Here is an 18,314-nt window from a genome sequence, read left to right on the forward strand (position 1 = left end):
AATTTTCTTTTGTGCTTTACATAGTTCTGGTACAAAGTAGACTTACAAAGTATTTTCATTTGTGTAATATTATCTCCTTTGTTTCTTAATATTTTTCTTCCAGAATAGCACTGAAATGCATAACACATAACATAATTCAAGTAATTATTCACTTAAAATTTGTTATGCTGAATATGGGAACATGAATGCATATTTAGTTAGTGAGTTATTTATACAAAAATGTAGATTACTTTTTTAAAAAATCTAGAGATAAAGATTTATAAAGATGTATAATTTTATACTTAAGTAAACATAACTAACTTACAATCATGCAATTTACACATTTTCACTTCAAATTTTTTGTTCGGTGTTATTTTGCTGAAAGGTAAACCCAGCAAAGAGCAAAGAAACGGGGTGTAGAGTATGTCACTGTACCGGTATGCTGTGAAGGTGCGACAGATGACAACCAAAGGCGTTCTGCTATGAAAAGAAACGGCAGCCCCAACTATCACTCCTGGTTGTCAGGCCATATGGCGGGCTCCAGCCAAGTTAGTGCCCCACTGCCGTCCAGGCAGCCTCCAGACACGTCTTCGCTGATCACCAGGCTTCAGTTCAAGCCAGGATTCATTACTGAAGACAGTTCTACTCTCGGCAGTGAGCTTCCAGACTGATGACATGCTTGGAGACGCTCCAGACAGTGCTGGAATACCAACCTTACTGTCGCCAGCCATACAGCTGAACAACCAGGAGTGATAGTCTAGGATGCCATTTCTTTTCATGGCAGTACCCCATCCACAGCACCCTTACAGCAGAGGGATACATCTATGCCCCGTTTTGTTGCCCTGCATGGGAAGGCATCCTGGGCTTACATTTTAGCAAGATAATACCATCTGCATACGACGAGAGTTCCCACTGCTTATTTTTGTGCTTGCCAAGCCCTACCTTGGGCAGCAAGTTCGCCAGATCTCGGCCATATTGAGAACGTTTGGAGCACTGTATGTGGGGCCCTCCGACTAACTAGAGATTTTGACAACGTAACGCGCCAATTGAGCAAAATTTGACAGGATATGTCTCAAGAGGACATACAGCACCTCTACCAATCAGTGACAAGCCGAGTAACTGCTTACATACGGGCCAGAGGTGGGCCAACACGTTATCGACTTGCTCAGTTTGTGAAGTTTCTTCTTGAATAAATCATCCAAATTTTCTGCAATTGTAATAATTTGTTTGTCTGTATATGTACATCACATCTACCGATTTCCATTCCGTTTGGATTATTCCCCCAATTAGAGGAATGTTCCTGATAGAAAAAAGTAGTCTTGAATTAGAATAATGTTCTTGATAGAAACGAAGTAGTCTTCAGCGCCGATACTGTCAGATAAGTGTCTCACTAGTGGTAATGGTTAATAGTGTCATGCTACAGCGCTGTACTTTCCTCACTACAGCCTTCTGTGCTAAAGTCGACATGAGTTTGAAGATTCACTGAGTTTGGGGGCAAAGCTGTGAGTGCGGGCACTTAAAGAGATCCCCAACCCAATCAGAATCGCAGGCAGTGAGGTCATGTTAATACAGCATCTTTTGGTGGTTTGTAAGCGTGGCTCACCTCATTGAAGACAGCGACCGTTGGAAGAGCAGGCCCGTCCAGTGGCAGGCTGGTGGGAGGTTTAAAAGTACCGTGTCCCGCATAGCTGTCAGTGGTGCTTGGCATGCCAGATGTGGTCGACAAAGATGCTGTCGTAGCGCACGTTTCATAAACATTTCGACAGCTAATTTTCCAACATTTCCTCCAGTTTTTTTTTCTTCCAAAAAGGAGGCACCAGCACGAAACGCCGCTCTGCAGCCTAAAGAAAAGTTAAAAAAAAAAACAGAATTAGGAGATATGGGAACAATAGAAGGAGGTGATATAATGTGACTGTTAAAAACTGAAACATGGAGAAAAAGATGCAAAGAAAATATAAAAACAAACGGTCGGTGATGCAGATTAAAACACACAGTAAATAGACAGGCACAATTAAAAAATACGGTGACTGCCTGGTTACTGTTTGCACGAGATAAAAAACACAACTAGCGACTGTGTGGTGGCTGTTCAGAACACTGAAAGGGGATGCACAACAGAGAACTCGCACTTAAAACAGCACTATAGAGCCAACACAGAGGCAGATGGAGGGTGGGGGTGGGGGGAGATCTGGACTGATGAGTGGGAAAAGGGGGGAGGAGAGGAAATGAAAATAAAAGGAGAGAGCTGCTGGATGGAGGGGAGATAGAAATGGGGGGGGGGGGCTGGGCGGACACGAGGTCTGGGAAAGGCAGTGGAGGGGAGGGCAAAAGGATTTGGGGGGGGGGGAGAGAAGGGACTCAGAGAGAGGGTAGGCGGGGAAAAAACAGGATGGAAGGAGGGGGAGAGGGAGAGGGAGCCCGGGAAAAGAACAGAGGAAGGGAGGGGGAGGTGAGGATCAAAGTTATAGGAGGGGTAAATGGAGGGAGAGAGGGCATCATCTGGGAGGGGGAGTCGATGGAAGCCACCTTGGGAAAGGAGATGAAGGGTGTAGACGTGGAAGGGGGGGACAATGGTGAAGGCACGGCAGAGGGCAGGGGCTGGAGAGGAGAGGAGAGGAGCAACCAGGGGATGAGGGGGATCAAGTCGGCAGGAGGTGTAGAGGACATTGATATGTTCCAGGAAAAGGAGCAGATGGGGGAAAGGAATCAGGTCATAGAGAATCCGCATGGAGGACCTTCCTCCAATTTTTCTTTTTTCTTTATTGAGTATCGATTCCCCCTGAAGGGGGTGGGTTGGCAGCAGCTTAGTACGCTGCCCTTCAGCCTACAGAATTTGTTTTAAAAAGATGAAGATAATAAATAATAAAAGCAGGCGATAAAATCGGTGACTGAAATGGTAAAATGGCGGAAAATTGTTGAACTTAAAACATAAAACAAAGGGTTGATGATGCTAATAAAATGCTTACGAAGCAGACAGGTAAAACAATAGACAAATAATTAAAAAAAGACGGTGACAGTCTGGTTTCTGTTCGCAAGAGATATAAAATTTACACCCAGCGACAGCATGGTATCTGTTCGCAACACTTTGGAAAGACGAACAACACTGAACATTCACTTGAACACTGCACTAAAATATTGGCAGAAATATGATATACCACAGCCGAGGGGAGATGGGGGGAACCTGGACAGATGACGGGAAAGGAAAGGGGGGGGGGAGAAGAGGAAAATGCGAAATGGGGGGAGGGGGGAAAGCGGCTGATGGAGGACGAGGACCCCCAAGAGGGGGGGCGGGTGCTGGGCAGACGCGACAGGGAGTGGGGAAAGGCAGAGGAGAGGCTTTCTCCAGTTTTTTTTTCTGTATTGTTAATTTCACACTTGATACAGGTAGGCCAGCAGCAGCATATTACGCCGCTCTTTGGCCACAGATAAACTAATGGTACAAAAGAAGACAATTGCAGAACAAACAGGGTGGATATACAAACATAGACATACAAAATTAAAACATACAGAGCCGTTCACGGGTGCAGAGTCCAAAATAAAAATGTTCAGACACGTGGACACGTACAGAGATGACAGATGGCACACGTGGACGTTGGAGCACAAACGAGTAACACTGGAACATTTGAAGACGAACACAACGACACACACAAACACTAGGCGATGATCTCTGGCGTGCGGAAGTTCACTATACGTGTGCGAGTCCGGGGACCTGTCAAAAGGGGAATTAAGGGGGGGGGGAGGAGGGATAGAGGAGTGTGTAGATGCCAGTGGCAGAGGAAATGGGAGGGGGAAGAAAGAAGGTAGGGGGGTAGGGGAAACCGGGGGGAGGAGGGCGAGGGTGCCCTCGAGTAAAAAAACACAGAGTGCGGTAGAGGAGGATCAAAGTTGGTAGGAGGGGTAGATGGAGGGGATGGGGGAATCATCAGGGAGGGGGAGTTTGTGGAAGCCACCTTGGGCGAGGGTATGGAGAGTGGAGAGATGGAGAGCAGGTGGGATGTGGGAATGCAGGCGCAGCAGCAGACGGGGGTAGGAGAGGATGGGAGAGCAAGCGGGTGGGGGGATCAAGTTTGCGGGAGGTGTAGGGGATCTGTATCCTTTTCAAGGAAGAGAAGGAGGTGCAGGAATGGAATAAGGTCATAGAGGATTCTCGTGGGGAAGGGAGACGGGTGTGATAGGCAAGGTGGAGCAAATGGCGTTCTACGATTTGAAGGGATTTGTAAAAGGTAGGAGGGGCAGAGATCCAGGTGGGATGAGCGTAGCAGAGGATAGGGCGGATAAGGGATTTATAGGTGTGGAGGGTCCAGACCCCATGTGCGGCCAGAAAGGAGCTTGAGGAGACAGAGTCAGGAGCGTGCCTTGGTTTGGATTGTCCGGAGATCGGGGGTCCAGGAGAGGCGACGGTCAAGGGTGACGCTAAGGTACTTAAGGGTGGGGGTAAGGGCGATACAGCGGCCATAAATGGTGAGATAGAAGTCGAGAAGACGGAAGGAAGGGGTGGTTTTGTCTACAATGAACGCCTGGGTCTTGGAAGGATTGACCTTGGTCAACCACTGGTTACACCAAGCCGTGAACCAGTCAAGATGGGATTGGAGAAGGTTTTGGGAGCGTTGCAGGGTGGGGGTGAGGGCAAGGAAGGCGGTGTCATCAGCATACTGGAGAAGGTGGATGGGGGGGGGGGGGGTGAAGGCGATGGCCTGTACGCCGTATACAAAAGGTATACAGAAGGGGAGATGATGGAACCTTGGGGCACACTGGCAAAGGGGCAGAAGGTGTCTTTCTCCAGGTTTTTTTTTTTCTTTATTGTTATTTTCAAACCTGGGTACAGGCAGGCCAGCAGCAGAATGCTACGCCGCTCTTTGGCCTCAGAGAAACACACAAGATATAAATGAAGACATCAAGAGAAAAAACATGGTGGACATAGAAACAGAGACAATCACTTTTTAAAATACATGGAGCCATTCACGGGCGTAGAGTCCAAGATAAAATTTGTTCAGACACTTGGACAGAGACGAATATTGTCACATGTGAACAGAGGTGCACAAAAACGAATAATACTGAACCACTTAAGCACAAAATGACGACACACACAGAACATGAGGCGTAGATCTCAGGCGCGCGAATGTTCACCAACTGTGTACGTGTCTGGGGACCTGCCAGGAAAGGATGAGGGGGGGGGTGGGAGAGGGAGAGGGAGAGGGGAGAGCAGATGCCAAGGGCAGGAGAGATAGGGGGAAGGGAGGAAGGGGGAGGGGAAGCCCGGGGGAAGAGGGGAGGAGAGAGGAGACGGGGGAAAAGGAAAGAGAAGGGAAGGGAAGAGAAGTTAGGGAGGGTGCCAAAAGGAAAGGACACAGGAAGTGGGGGGGGAGGGTCAAAATTGGTAGGAGGGGTAGATGGAGGGGAGGAGGACATGATCAGGGAGGGGGAGCTGACGGAAGCCACCTTGGGAGAGGGTAAGGAGGGTGGAGAGATGGAGACCGGGTGGGACGTGGGAATACAGGTACGGCAGCAGGCGGGGGTGGGAGAGCATGGGGGAGACTAGCGGGTGAGGAGGATCGAGTTTGCGTGAGGTGTACAGGATCTGTATCCTTTCAAGGAAAAGGAGGAGGTGGGGGAAGGGGATGAGATCATACAGGATCCGCGTGGGGGAGTGGAAACGGATGTGATAGGCGAGGTGGAGAGCATGGCGTTCAAGGATTTGGAGGGATTTATAAAAGGTAGGGGGGGCGGAGATCCAAGCCGGATGGGCATAACAAAGGATAGGGCGGATGAGGGATTTATAGGTGTGGAGATGGTGGAGGGGTCCAGACGCCACGTACGGCCGGAAAGGAGCTTGAGGAGACGGAGTCGGGACTGTGCCTTGGCTTGGATTGTCCGGAGATGGGGAGTCCAGGAGAGGCGACGATCGAGGGTGACGCCAAGGTACTTGAGGGTGGGAGTGAGGGCGATAGGACGGCCATAGATGGTGAGATAGAAATCAAGGAGGCGGAAGGAAGGGGTGGTTTTGCCTACAATGATCGCCTGGGTTTTGGAGGGATTGACCTTGAGCAACCACTGGTTGCACCAAGCGGTGAACCGGTCAAGGTGGGATTGGAGAAGGTGTTGGGAGCGCTGCGGGGTGGGGGCAAGGGCAAGGAAGGCGGTGTCATTGGCAAACTGGAGAAGGTGGACGGGGGGTGACGGCGGCGGCATGTCCGCCGTATACAAAAGGTATAGAAGGGGGGAGAGGACGGAGCCTTGGGGCACACCGGCGGAGGGGAAAAAGGTGTAGGAATCTGTGTTATGGATGGTGACATAGGAAGGATGGCGGGTGAGAACGGAGCCGATCAGACGGACGTAGTTAATGGGAAGGGCGAAGGTTTGGAGCTTGAAGAGGAGACCGGAATGCCATACGCAGTCATAAGCACGCTCGAGGTCCAGGGAGAGGAAGATCGCGGAGCGACGGGAATTAAGCTGTTCAGAAAGGAGATGAGTGAGGTGAAGGAGAAGGTCGTCGGAAGAGAAGGACGGCCGAAAGCCACACTGGGTAATGGGAAGGAGGCGGTGCTGGCGGAGATGCTGGTGGATGCGTCGGGTGAGGATAGATTCCAGGACCTTGCTGAAGACTGATGTAAGGCTGATGGGACGGTAGGAGGAGACGGCGGACGGCGGTTTGCCAGGTTTAAGGGACATTAGTATACAGGACGTTTTCCACAGGTCGGGGCAGTAACCGGTGGACAGGACTACATTGTAGAGCCTGGCCAGAGTGGAGAGGAAAGAGACAGGAGCTTCACGAAGGTGACAGTAGGTGACACGATCGTGACCAGGAGCGGTGTTGCGTTTTGTACGGAGTGTAGCAATGGGATCCTGTGTCTTTCTCGAGCACCAGGTTCAGATAATGTTCCTGCAACAACTACATATCATAATGAGCCTGCAGTGGCTCGAAAACTAGTTAATGGTACAATAAATCGTAACAAAATAGAAAGAAAAGGGTCTGGTTGCATATTATAACCGCATAAACCTCCAATTTAAATCGCAGCTGCAGGTGGTCATCCACAGCGGGTGCAGTGGGTTTAGCAGCCTGCTCGTTCTCGTTGCAGAACCGTGGGCGGCGCCTGGCGGAGGGCGCGCACATCAACCGGTCGCTGCTGGCGCTGGGGAACGTGATCAGCGCGCTGGCGGCGGGCCGCGGCCGCTACGTCAACTTCCGCGACTCCAAGCTGACGCGGCTGCTCAAGGACGCGCTCAGCGGCAGCTGCCGCACCGTGATGCTGGCGCACGTCAGCCCGGCCGCGCGGCACCGCGACGAGACGCGCCAGACGCTGCTCTACGCCCAGCGCGCGCGCCGCATCTCCAACAAGGTCAGCGCGCCGCGACCGCTCTGCACGCTGGTCCCGGCAACAGCAGCGGACGCAACCAATAGACTCACCTGCCAACGCTCCATTTCTTTGAAGTACTCCAGTTCATTGTTTTGTAACGTTTTAGAGTGTTCACCCTAAACTATTTCTATATTACATTTGAGATGAGCATTACCTAAAAGACTGAGCATGTGACCATTTAAAGCAAAGGCTTTCCTTTCATCGCCTTGTAAAGAACAATGAATTAAAATTTGTTTCTACAAAGATATTTCTTCACGTGTGCAATATCTGGTCAAAAACATCCGGACACTTATTGTCGGACATTAATATGGGGTATGTCGACCCCTGGCGCTTATCAAGGCTTGAACTCTGTTGGGGACACTTTCAGTGAGTTGTCTGAATGTCTGTGGAGGAGTAGCAGCCCATTCTTCCTCAAGATCCTAAATCAGAGAGGGTAGCGATGTCACACTCTATGGTGTGGAGCGAAGTCGACATTCTAACTCGGCCCAGAGATGTTCCATCGGGTTTAGTTTGGGAGTCAGGGCAGACAGTCCAGTTCAGTAAAGTTATTGTCCACAAAATCATTGCCTTATAGACCTGCCTTCTGACATCCTGCATTGTCATGCTGACACAAATCATAATCTTCCCCGAACTGTTCATCTACTGTACACAGTAAAGAATGCTGTAAAATCTATGCATATCCTTCAGAATTTAACGTTTGATTCCGCGAAACAACTGGTCCACACTCCAATACGGAAAATACTCCATTCCATAACACCACCACCTCTGTACTTCACTGTTTGCACTGCACGTCTTGGCGGACAACGGCTGGTTCAAATGGCTCTGAGCACTATGGGATTCAACTGCTGAGGTCATTAGTCCCCTAGAACTTAGAACTAGTTAAACCTAACTAACCTAAGGACATCACAAACATCCATGCCCGAGGCAAGATTCGAACCTGCGACCGTAGCGATCTTGCGGTTCCAGACTGCAGCGCCTTTAACCGCACGGCCACTTCGGCCGGCTGGCGGACAACGCTCTATAGCAAAAAAGGGTTATGTAAAGTTATGGTAAACTGAATATTTTTAATTTCAAACTTCCACCATATCATGCATTCATGTCACTGGCCCATCGCATTCTTAATATCGCCGACTGTACTATACTTCAACCCAAAGAGTCTCGTTCCTAAGCCGGCCAACCCATCCATCAGACTCGCTGGTCTGTTATCTTATAGCTACTTCCGTAGCAAATGCGAAACTACAGGTTTATAGAAGTATAATGAAATTAACTTATGTAAATAAAAGGAAATTCTGCGTTATTTCTGTACGAGTATGATGAAGAACCTTCTTCGCCGTAGTTCCGATCACTACAAGTCGATAAAATTTAAAAATTTTCGTGTGGATTGCAATTAATGCCAATGTTTGTTAAATAACAGTACCGTGATACCGTTATGACGGGTTTGATTTGATATCATATGTATTCGTACAAATAAGAATCGCATTTTTTGGTAAAGTCTCAGTAATGGGCTTTCACGAAATCTGTGCCAGAACTTGAAAATGCCAACTGGGTGGCAGATTTAGGATTTTTGCTAGATTTGACTGCTCATTTAGACGACTTCAACAGGAGTCTTCAAGGTAATACTCATAAGTATTATGTTTCAAACAACAGACGCGTTTCAAATGAAACTGAAATTTAGGCAAGCACAAGTAATTGCAAACTTTTTTTTTCATTTCAACATGTTGGCTGAACGTAATCCTGAAGGCAGGATGAAATACGCAGCAGTAATTGTCGATTTGATGCAAGAATTCGAAAATCGACTTCAAGATTCTCGAAAAATATTTTTGTATCAATGCGACACCTTATACAAACAATTTAGGTACATTGCAAGAAGATTTGCTGGTGAATACACAGAGTTGCAGTCTGACATCCAAGTGAAAAATTTGATCATGTATCTTTGTTGGTCTCCCACAAATCATACGTGAGCATGGACAAATATCTCTTGCTGCATAGTAATGCATTACATATATCTTCGTTTGGAAGCACATACGTTTGTGAACAGGTTTTTTTTTCTAAGTAAAGCATACAAATACACTGAAGCATCAAAGAAACTGGTATAAGCATGCGTATTCAAATACAGAGATATGTAAACAGGCAGAAAACGGCGCTGCGGTCTAACGCCTATATAAGACAACAAACGTCTGGCGCAGTTGTTAGATCGCTTATTGCTGCTACAATGGCAGGTAATCAAGATGTAAGTGAGTTTGAACCTGGTGCTATAGTCGGCGCACGAGCGATGCGACACAGCATCTCCGAGGTACCGATGAGGTGAGGGTTTTCCCGTACGACCATTTCACGAGTGTACCGTGAATATTAGGAATTCCGTAAAACATCAAATATCCGACATCGCTGCGCTGGAAAAAGATTCTGCAAGAACACCAACTGAATAGAATAGTTCACTGTGACAGAAGTGCAGCTCTTCCGCAAATTGCTACAGATTTCAACGCTGGGCCATCAGCAAGTGTCAGCTTGCGAAGGCCTGCTCGTGTACCCTTGATAACTGCACGACACAAAACTTTATGCCTCGCCTGGGCCCGTCAACACCGACATCGGACTGTTGATGACTGGAAACATGTTGCATGGTCGGACGACTCCCGTTTCAAATTGTATCGAGCGGATGGACGTGAACGCGTATACGGAGACAACCTCATGAATCCATGGACCCTCCATGACACGAGGGAACTGTCTGATCTCCAGTATCCTGTGCTTTCCGACAGACTTGGGCAATTCCAGCAGGACAATGCGACATCCGACGCGTCCATAATTGCTACACGATGGCTGCAGGAACACTCTTCTCAGTTTAAGCACTTCCGCTGGCGACCGAACTCCCCAGACATTCCTGATCATATGTGGGATGCCTTGCAACGTGCTGTTTAGAAGAGATCTCCAACCCCTCGTACTCCTAGAGATTTATGGACAGCCCTGCAGGGTTCATGGTGTCACTTCCCTCCAGCACTACCTCAGACATTAGTCGAGTTGTTGCCACATCGTGTTGCGGCTCTTCTGCGTGCTTGCGGGCACACTACACGATAGTAGGCAGGTGTACCAGTTTGTTTGGCTCTTCAGTGTAGAATCGAAATCTCAGATTAACACTTTGATATCACCCTTAGAAATGCAACCACTTCCATCGGACCTGCTATTGATACATCATTTCCCAAAATTCAAAATCAAATGACACGTTAATTCTATGACTTTTAACTACATATACATAAACAACATAGACAACATTCCATTGGAACTACTGACGGCCTTGGGAGAGCCAGTGCTGACAAAACTCTACCATCTGGTGAGCAAGATGTATGAAACAGGCGAAATACCCTCAGACTTCAAGAAGAATATAATAATTCCAATCCCAAAGAAAGTAGGTGTTGACAGATGTGAAAATTACCGAACAATCAGTTTAATAAGCCACAGTTGCAAAATACTAACGCGAATTCTTTACAGACGAATGGAAAAACTAGTAGAAGCCGACCTCGGGGAACATCAGTTTGGATTCCGTGGAAATACTGGAACACGTGAGGCAATACTGACCTTACGACTTATCTTAGAAGAAAGATTAAGGAAAGGAAAACCTACGTTTCTCGCATTTGTAGACTTAGAGAAAGCTTTCGACAATGTTGACTGGAATATTCTCTTTCAAATTCTAAAGGTGGCAGGGGTAAAATACAGGGAGCGAAAGGCTATTTACAATTTGTACAGAAACCAGATGGCAGTTATAAGAGTCGAGGGACATGAAAGGGAAGCAGTGGTTGGGAAGGGAGTAAGACAGGGTTGTAGCCTCTCCCCGATGTTATTCAATCTGTATATTTAGCAAGCAGTTAAGGAAACAAAAGAAAAATTCGGAATAGGTTCTAAAATCCATGGAGAAGAAATAAAAACTTTGAGGTTCGCCTATGACATTGTAATTCTGTCAGAGACAGCAAAGGACTTGGAAGAGCAGTTGAACGGAATGGATGGTGTCTTGAAGGGAGGATATAAGATGAACATCAACAAAAGCAAAACGAGGATAGTGGAATGTAGTCGAATTAAGTCGGGTGATGTTGAGGGTATTAGATTAGGAAATGAGACACTTAAAGTAGTAAAGGACTTTTGCTATTTGCGGAGCAAAATAACTGATGATGGTCGAAGTAGACAGGATATAAAATGTAGACTGGCAATGGCAAGGAAAGCGTTTCTGAAGAAGAGAAATTTCTTAACATCAAGTATAAATTTAAGTGTCAGGAAGTCATTTCTGAAAGTATTTGTATGGAGTGTAGCCATGTACGGAAGTGAAACATGGACGGTAAATAGTTTGGACATGAAGAGAATAGAAGCTTTCGAAATGTGGTGCTACAGAAGAATGCTGAAGATTAGATGGGTAGATCACATAACTAATGAGGAAGTATTGAATAGGATTGGGGAGAAGAGAAGTTTGGGCACAACTTGACCAGAAGAAGGGATCGGTTGGTAGGACATGTTCTGAGGCATCAAGGGATCACCAATTTAGTATTGGAGGGCAGCGTGGAGGGTAAAAATCGTAGGGGGAGACCAAGAGATGAATACACTAAGCAGATTCAGAAGGATGTAGGTTGCAGTAGGTACTGGGAGATGAAGAAGCTTGCACAGGATAGAGTAGCATGGAGAGCTGCATCAAACCAGTCTCAGGACTGAAGACCACAACAACAACAACAACAACAACATAAAATTATCAATGAAATCCCATATACAGGGTGGTCCATTGATAGTGACTGGGCCAAATATCTCACGAAATAAAAATCAAACGAAAATACCGGGTGATCAAAAAGTCAGTATAAATTTGAAAACTGAATAAACCCGCGAATAATGTAGATACAGAGGTACAAATTGACACACGTTCTTGGAATGACATGGGATTTCATTAGAACCAAAAAGATACAAAAGTTCAAAAAATGTCCGACAGATGGCGCTTCATCTGATCAGAATAGCAATAATTAGCATGACAACGTAAGACAAAGCAAAGATGATGTTATTTACAGGAAATGCTTAATATATCCACCATCATTCCTCAACAATAGCCATAGTCGAGGAATAATGTTGTGAACAGCACTGTAAAGCATGTCCGGAGTAATGGTGAAGCATTGGCATCGGATGCTGTCTTTCAGCATCCCTAGAGATGTCGGTCGATCACGATATACACTTCCGACTTCGGGTAACCCCAAAGCCAATAATCGCATGGACTGTGGTCTGGGGACCTGGGAGGCCAAGCATGACGAAAGTGGCGGCTGAGCACACGATCATCACCAAACGACGCGCGCAAGAGATCTTCACGCGTCTAGCAATATGGGGTGGTTCTAATAAAACTGTTGTGACTTAGCACGACAGCCAAGTCACAAGGAGAGGAAGCCGAAAGGCACGCGTTAAGCTCACGCAGATTGGCGTGATGTCCGGAACAGTTAAAAGGAAATGAGAACTTAGAAAATGGATGCAGTTGCTGTAATACTTAACTTTAATCCACATTTGTAGAATATCGCTCTTGATGATACATGCTTCACAATATTAATTATCAAAGCTATGGCGCCTTGCTAGGTCGTAGGAAATGACTTAGCTGAAGGCTATGCTAACTATCGTCTCGGCAAATGAGAGCGTATTGGTCAGTCGGCTGTACAACTGGGGCGAGTGCCAGGACGTCTCTCTAGACTTGCCGTGTGGTGGCGCTCGGTCTGCTATCACTGACAGTGGCGACACGCGGGTCCGACGTATACTAACGGACCGCGGCCGATTTAAAGGCTACCACCTAGCAAGTGTGGTGTCTGGCGGTGACACCACAAAAACCCCATGTCATTCCAAGCACGTGTGTCAATTTTTACCTCTCTATGTACATTATTCCGTGGTTTATTAAGTTTTCAAATTTATACTGACTTTTTGATCACCCGGTACTACAAAGAACGAAACTCGTCTAGCTTGAAGGGGGACACCAGATAGCGCTATGGTTGGCCCGCTAGATGGCGGTGCCATATGTCAAACGGATGTTAACTGCGTTTTTTAAAATAGGGATCCCCACTTTTTATTACATATTTGTGTAGTACGTAAAGAAATATGAATGTTTTTGTTGGACCACTTTTTTCACTTTGTGATAGATGGCGCCGTAATAGTCACAAACGTATAAGTACGTAGTATCACGTAACATTCCGTCAGTGCGGACGGTATTTGCTTCGTGATACATTACCTATGTTAAAATGGATCGTTTACCAATTGCGGAAAAGGTCGATATCGTGTTGATGTATGGCTATTGTGATCAAAATGCCCAACGGGCGTGTGCTATGTGTGCTGCTCGATATCCTGGACATCATCCAAGTGTCCGGACCGTTCGCCGGATGGTTACGTTATTTAAGGAAACAGGAAGTGTTCAGCCACATGTGAAAAGTCAACCACGACCTGCAACAAATGATGATGCCAAGTAGGTGTTTTAGCTGCTGTCGCGGCTACTCCGCACATCAGTAGCAGACAAATTGCGCGAGAATCGGGAATCACAAAAACGTCGGTGTTGAGAATGCTACATCAACATCGATTGCACCCGTACCATATTTCTATGCGCCAGGAATTGCATGGCGACGACTTTGAACGTCGTGTACAGTTCTGCCACTGGGCACGAGAGAAATTACGGGACGATGACAGATATTTTGCACGCGTTCTGTTTAGCGACGAAGCGTCATTCACAAATAGCGCTAACGTAAACCGGCATAATATGCACTACTGTGCAACGGAAAATCCACGATGGCTGCGACAAGTGGAACATCAGCGACCTTGGCGATCTAATGTATGGTGAGGCATTATGAGAGGAAGTATAATTGTCCCCCATTTTATCGATGGCAATCTAAATGGTGCAATGTATGCTGGTTTCCTACGTAATGTTGTACCGATGTTACTACAAGATGTTTCACTGCATGACAGAATGGCGATGTACTTTCAACATGATGGATGTCCGGCACATAGCGCACGTGCGGTTGAAGCGGTACTGAATAGCATATTTCAATGCAGGTGGATCGGTCGTGGAAGCACCATACCATGGCCCGCACGTTCACAGGATCTGACGTCCTCGGATTTCTTTCTGTGGGGAAAGTTGAAGGATACTTGCTATCGTGATCCACCGACAACGCCTGACAACATGCGCCAGCGCATTGTCAATGCATGTACGAACATTACGGGAGGCGAACTACTCGCTGTTGAGAGGAATGTCGTTACACGTATTGCCAAATGCATTAAGTTTGACGGACATCATTTTGAGCATTTATTGCATTAATGTGGTATTTACGGGTAATCACGTTGTAACAGCATGTGATCTCGGAAATGATAAGTTCACAAAGGTACATGTATCACATTGGAACAACCGAAATAAAATGTTCAAACGTACTTACGTTCTGTATTTTAATTTAAAAAACCTACCTGTTACCAACTGCTAGTCTAAAATTGTGAGCCATATGTTTGTGACTAATACAGACAGCGCCATCTATCACAAAGCGAAAAAAGTGGTCCAAGAAAAACATTCATATTTCTTTACGTACTACAGGAATATGTAATAAAAAATGGGGATTCCTATTTTGAAAAACGCAGTTGATATCCGTTTGATCTATGGCAGTGCCATCTAGCGGGCCAACCATAGCGCCATCTGGTTTCCCCCTCCAAACTAGACAAGTTTCGTTATTTGTAGTTTTTTCGTTTGACCCTTTTTTCGTGAGATATTTGGCCCGGTCACGATCAGTGGACCATCCTGCGTAAAATGTCAAGCTAAATTCCACCTTCCTATTTTAAAATAAAGAGTCATAAATTAATTGATTCTAAATCACTCATGCTTTAGGTGTATACCTCCGACCGTCCCTTCCCTTTTTTCGGTTGTTGTTAGTGTTAAGTATACGTATTATGTGAGGCCCAAAAATACTCGTCTTCTTCCAGTGTGGCCCAGGAAGGTAAAAGGCTTAACGGCCATTTTCTGCAGCCATTCACCAAATCTAAATTCTGCCACAGGTCATAGTGTGAAAATCACTTTCTTCCACTCGTCGACTGCCCAGTGGTGTCGCTTTTTGCAACACTTCAAGCTTCGCTTAATATTGCCTGCAGAAAGGTGTGGCTTAGAGGAGCTGCTTGACCATTGTACCTCATTCTTTTCAATTCCCTATGCTCAGTCACTGTGCTAGCTGGACTACGAATGTAGCATTTTTGAACTTGCAAGTGATTTCTTTCGCTGGTTTCATTCAGTCTTTTCACTCCACCCCGCCCCCTCGCCCCCCCTCTCTACAGTGATTGAAGGCTTCCGCCTGTCACCACACGAGGTATGACTAGGCTTGGTTTAGCTGTGTTTGTTCCTTCGCTTTTCCACAGCACAGTCTCATCACATCACTAACAGTCAACTTGGACAGCTTCAGAAAGGTTCAAATGTTCCTGATGGATATGTTACTTAGTTGACATCCTATGACTGGTTCACATTCAAAGTCACTGAGGTCTTCTGATCAACCCATTCTGCTGTTACTGATTCTCTACTAACAATACAACACTCCCGCCTCCGTTTATACTGGCAAATCCGCCTTTCGTGACGTCTAGTGGTCGATTTCACATTAACAGGAGTTGCTAGGTACTTTTGATCAGATAATCATATACATGGGTCCTCACGCCAGACCAGAAGTAACCGCTCAAACCCATCAACACGGAATAAGACTTGCTTTAAGTTTCATAGGCGGTGTGCGTAGCTGGCCATTGTGGCAAGCGGTTCTAGGCGCTTCAGACTGGAACCGCGTTGCTGCTACGGCCGCAGGTTCGAATCCTGCCTCGGGCATGGATGTGTGTGATGTCCGTAGATTAGTGAGGTTTAAATAGTTCTAAGTTCTAGGGGACTGATGACCTCAGTTGTTGAGTCCCATAGTGCCCAGAGCCATTTGAACCATTTTTTGGCGTGCGTAACTGTTGGCTAATGGGACGTAGGGATGGGTATCCTGCACGCCACAGCTGTCGCACAGTATAAGGTCTGTTATAAATTGTATCGTGGAAAAAGTCTACTTCAAACGCAGATATTGGTTGCAATAACTGATATAGTCTCTGAATATAAGCACGGCTCTTTCCTCTATACGTATCAACTAAAGCAATAATTCCTTCCTTCCTTCACTGTGGCGACCTTTAAGGGCACTTTGAAATTACGTTCCAACCGCACACTTTCATAGAGTGACTGCAGGTACGGCGATGCCCCGCCAGAGTGTTCCTGGAGTCATTCTGTAGCAATTCTGGACGAGTGGGACTCGCATTGTCTTACTGGAATTTCCCATGTTCGTCTGAATGCACAATGGACATGAATGGATGCAGGTGATCAGACAGGAAGCTTACGCACGTGTCAGCTGCCAGGGTAATATCTAGACGTATCAGGGATCCCTATTGTTCCAACTGTACACGCTCCACACCATTACAGAGCATACACCAGCTTGAACAGTTCTCTGTTGACATGCAGGGTCCGTGGATTGATGAGGTTGTCTCCATTGAAATCTGCACGTCCATCCGCTCGATACAATTTGAAACGCGTCTCTTCCGACCAGGCAACATGTTTCCAGTCATCAACTGTCCAACGTCGGTGTTGACGGGACCAGGCGAGACGTAAAGCTTTGTGTCGTGCAGTCATCAAGGATGCACCAGTGGGCCTTCGGCTCCGAAAGCACATATAGTTGAATGTTTCGCACCCTGACACTTGTTGATGGCCCAGCACTGTAATCTGAAGCAATTTAAGGAAGGGTTGCACTTCTGTACGTTGAACGATTGTCTTCAGTCGTCGTTGGTCCCGTTCTTGCAGGATCTTTTTCCGGCAGCAGTGATGTCGGAGGTTTTGATGTTTAACGGATTTCTGATATTTACGGTACGCTCGTGAAATGATCATACGGGAAAATCCCAACTTCATCGCTACCTCGGAGATGCTGTGTCCCATCGTTCGAGCGCCGACTATAACACCACGTTCCATCTCACTTAACGCTTGATAACCTACCATTGTAGGAGCTGTAATAGATATAACAACTGCGCCAGACACTTGTTGTCTTATACTGTATAGGATTTGCCGATGCAGCGCCGTATTTTGCCTGTTTACATATCTCCGTATTTGAATACACATGCCTATATCAGTTTCTTTCTCGCTTCAGTGTATATGATAGTGCAATTGTTCATATTCAGAGCTGCTTTAGTTGTTTCATTACGTTATTGATGGAGTTACGTTGACTTCCATAACATTTTTCTTTTCCGAAGAGGACACATAACATGTAAACTTTGTCTTTGGGCTGACCATGTACAGTTATCCCCTAGCCGACAGATTAACGTCCAACGGTTTTTTTCACAGTGATTGGGAAGCTGTCTCCAAATTTATCATCATAACATAACGCACAACAAATAAAATAACTTCTGCAATTATAAGAAAAGAAACGAAACAAAATAACATGATGCGACGAACAAGCACACAGGACTTCAGCTGAAGCGTAACGCTGTTGGTGTATATTGTGTCGGTGTGAGTGAAGAATTATTGATAACGGCGGGGAGTTGCTGCGGCCGCAGGCGCGCGAGACTGATTGAGTACTTGTTATACCTGTCTGACGAGACTCATCTCATTACTTTCTACGTGGCTGTCAATTCATAGACGACTGTTCCTTAAAAAGAACTTCATCTCTTTGAGAGTCACCACATTACTGGCAACCTTTCATTCGGACTAGCAGCTCTTCCATTATCTTCCATTATGCCTCAAGGAACAAACGAATCTAAGACTCCTGCGGAACACTCTGTCTCTTGTATCTGAAAACGAGCCTTTGGTACGTCGTTATGTCAAACATCCGACGCATGGTAGTGCACCAACTGTATGACATTTGTCCAGTATGTCCGTAGCACACTTCACCGAAGTTACGGCTAGGAAAATTAGTAAACCTGGTTGGATTGCTTCTTCGAACACTGAAATTAAATGCCCTAAACGCTCAACAT

The 18,314-nt window shown here is 46.4% G+C and overlaps 1 protein-coding gene across 1 annotated transcript in view; it reads left to right on the forward strand.

The window, feature by feature from the left end:
• LOC126457464 (kinesin-like protein KIF19) overlaps positions 1 to 18,314 on the forward strand; it is a 610,440-nt gene that overhangs the window by 436,945 nt on the left and 155,181 nt on the right. The window contains exon 6 of the mRNA XM_050093755.1: positions 7,053 to 7,313. Within this exon, the coding sequence (XP_049949712.1) occupies positions 7,053 to 7,313 (261 nt within the window). The remainder of the gene's footprint in view (positions 1 to 7,052; positions 7,314 to 18,314) is intronic.

The sequence above is a fragment of the Schistocerca serialis genome, chromosome 2 (genome assembly GCF_023864345.2).
Source record: "Schistocerca serialis cubense isolate TAMUIC-IGC-003099 chromosome 2, iqSchSeri2.2, whole genome shotgun sequence".
NCBI lineage: Eukaryota > Metazoa > Arthropoda > Insecta > Orthoptera > Acrididae > Schistocerca > Schistocerca serialis.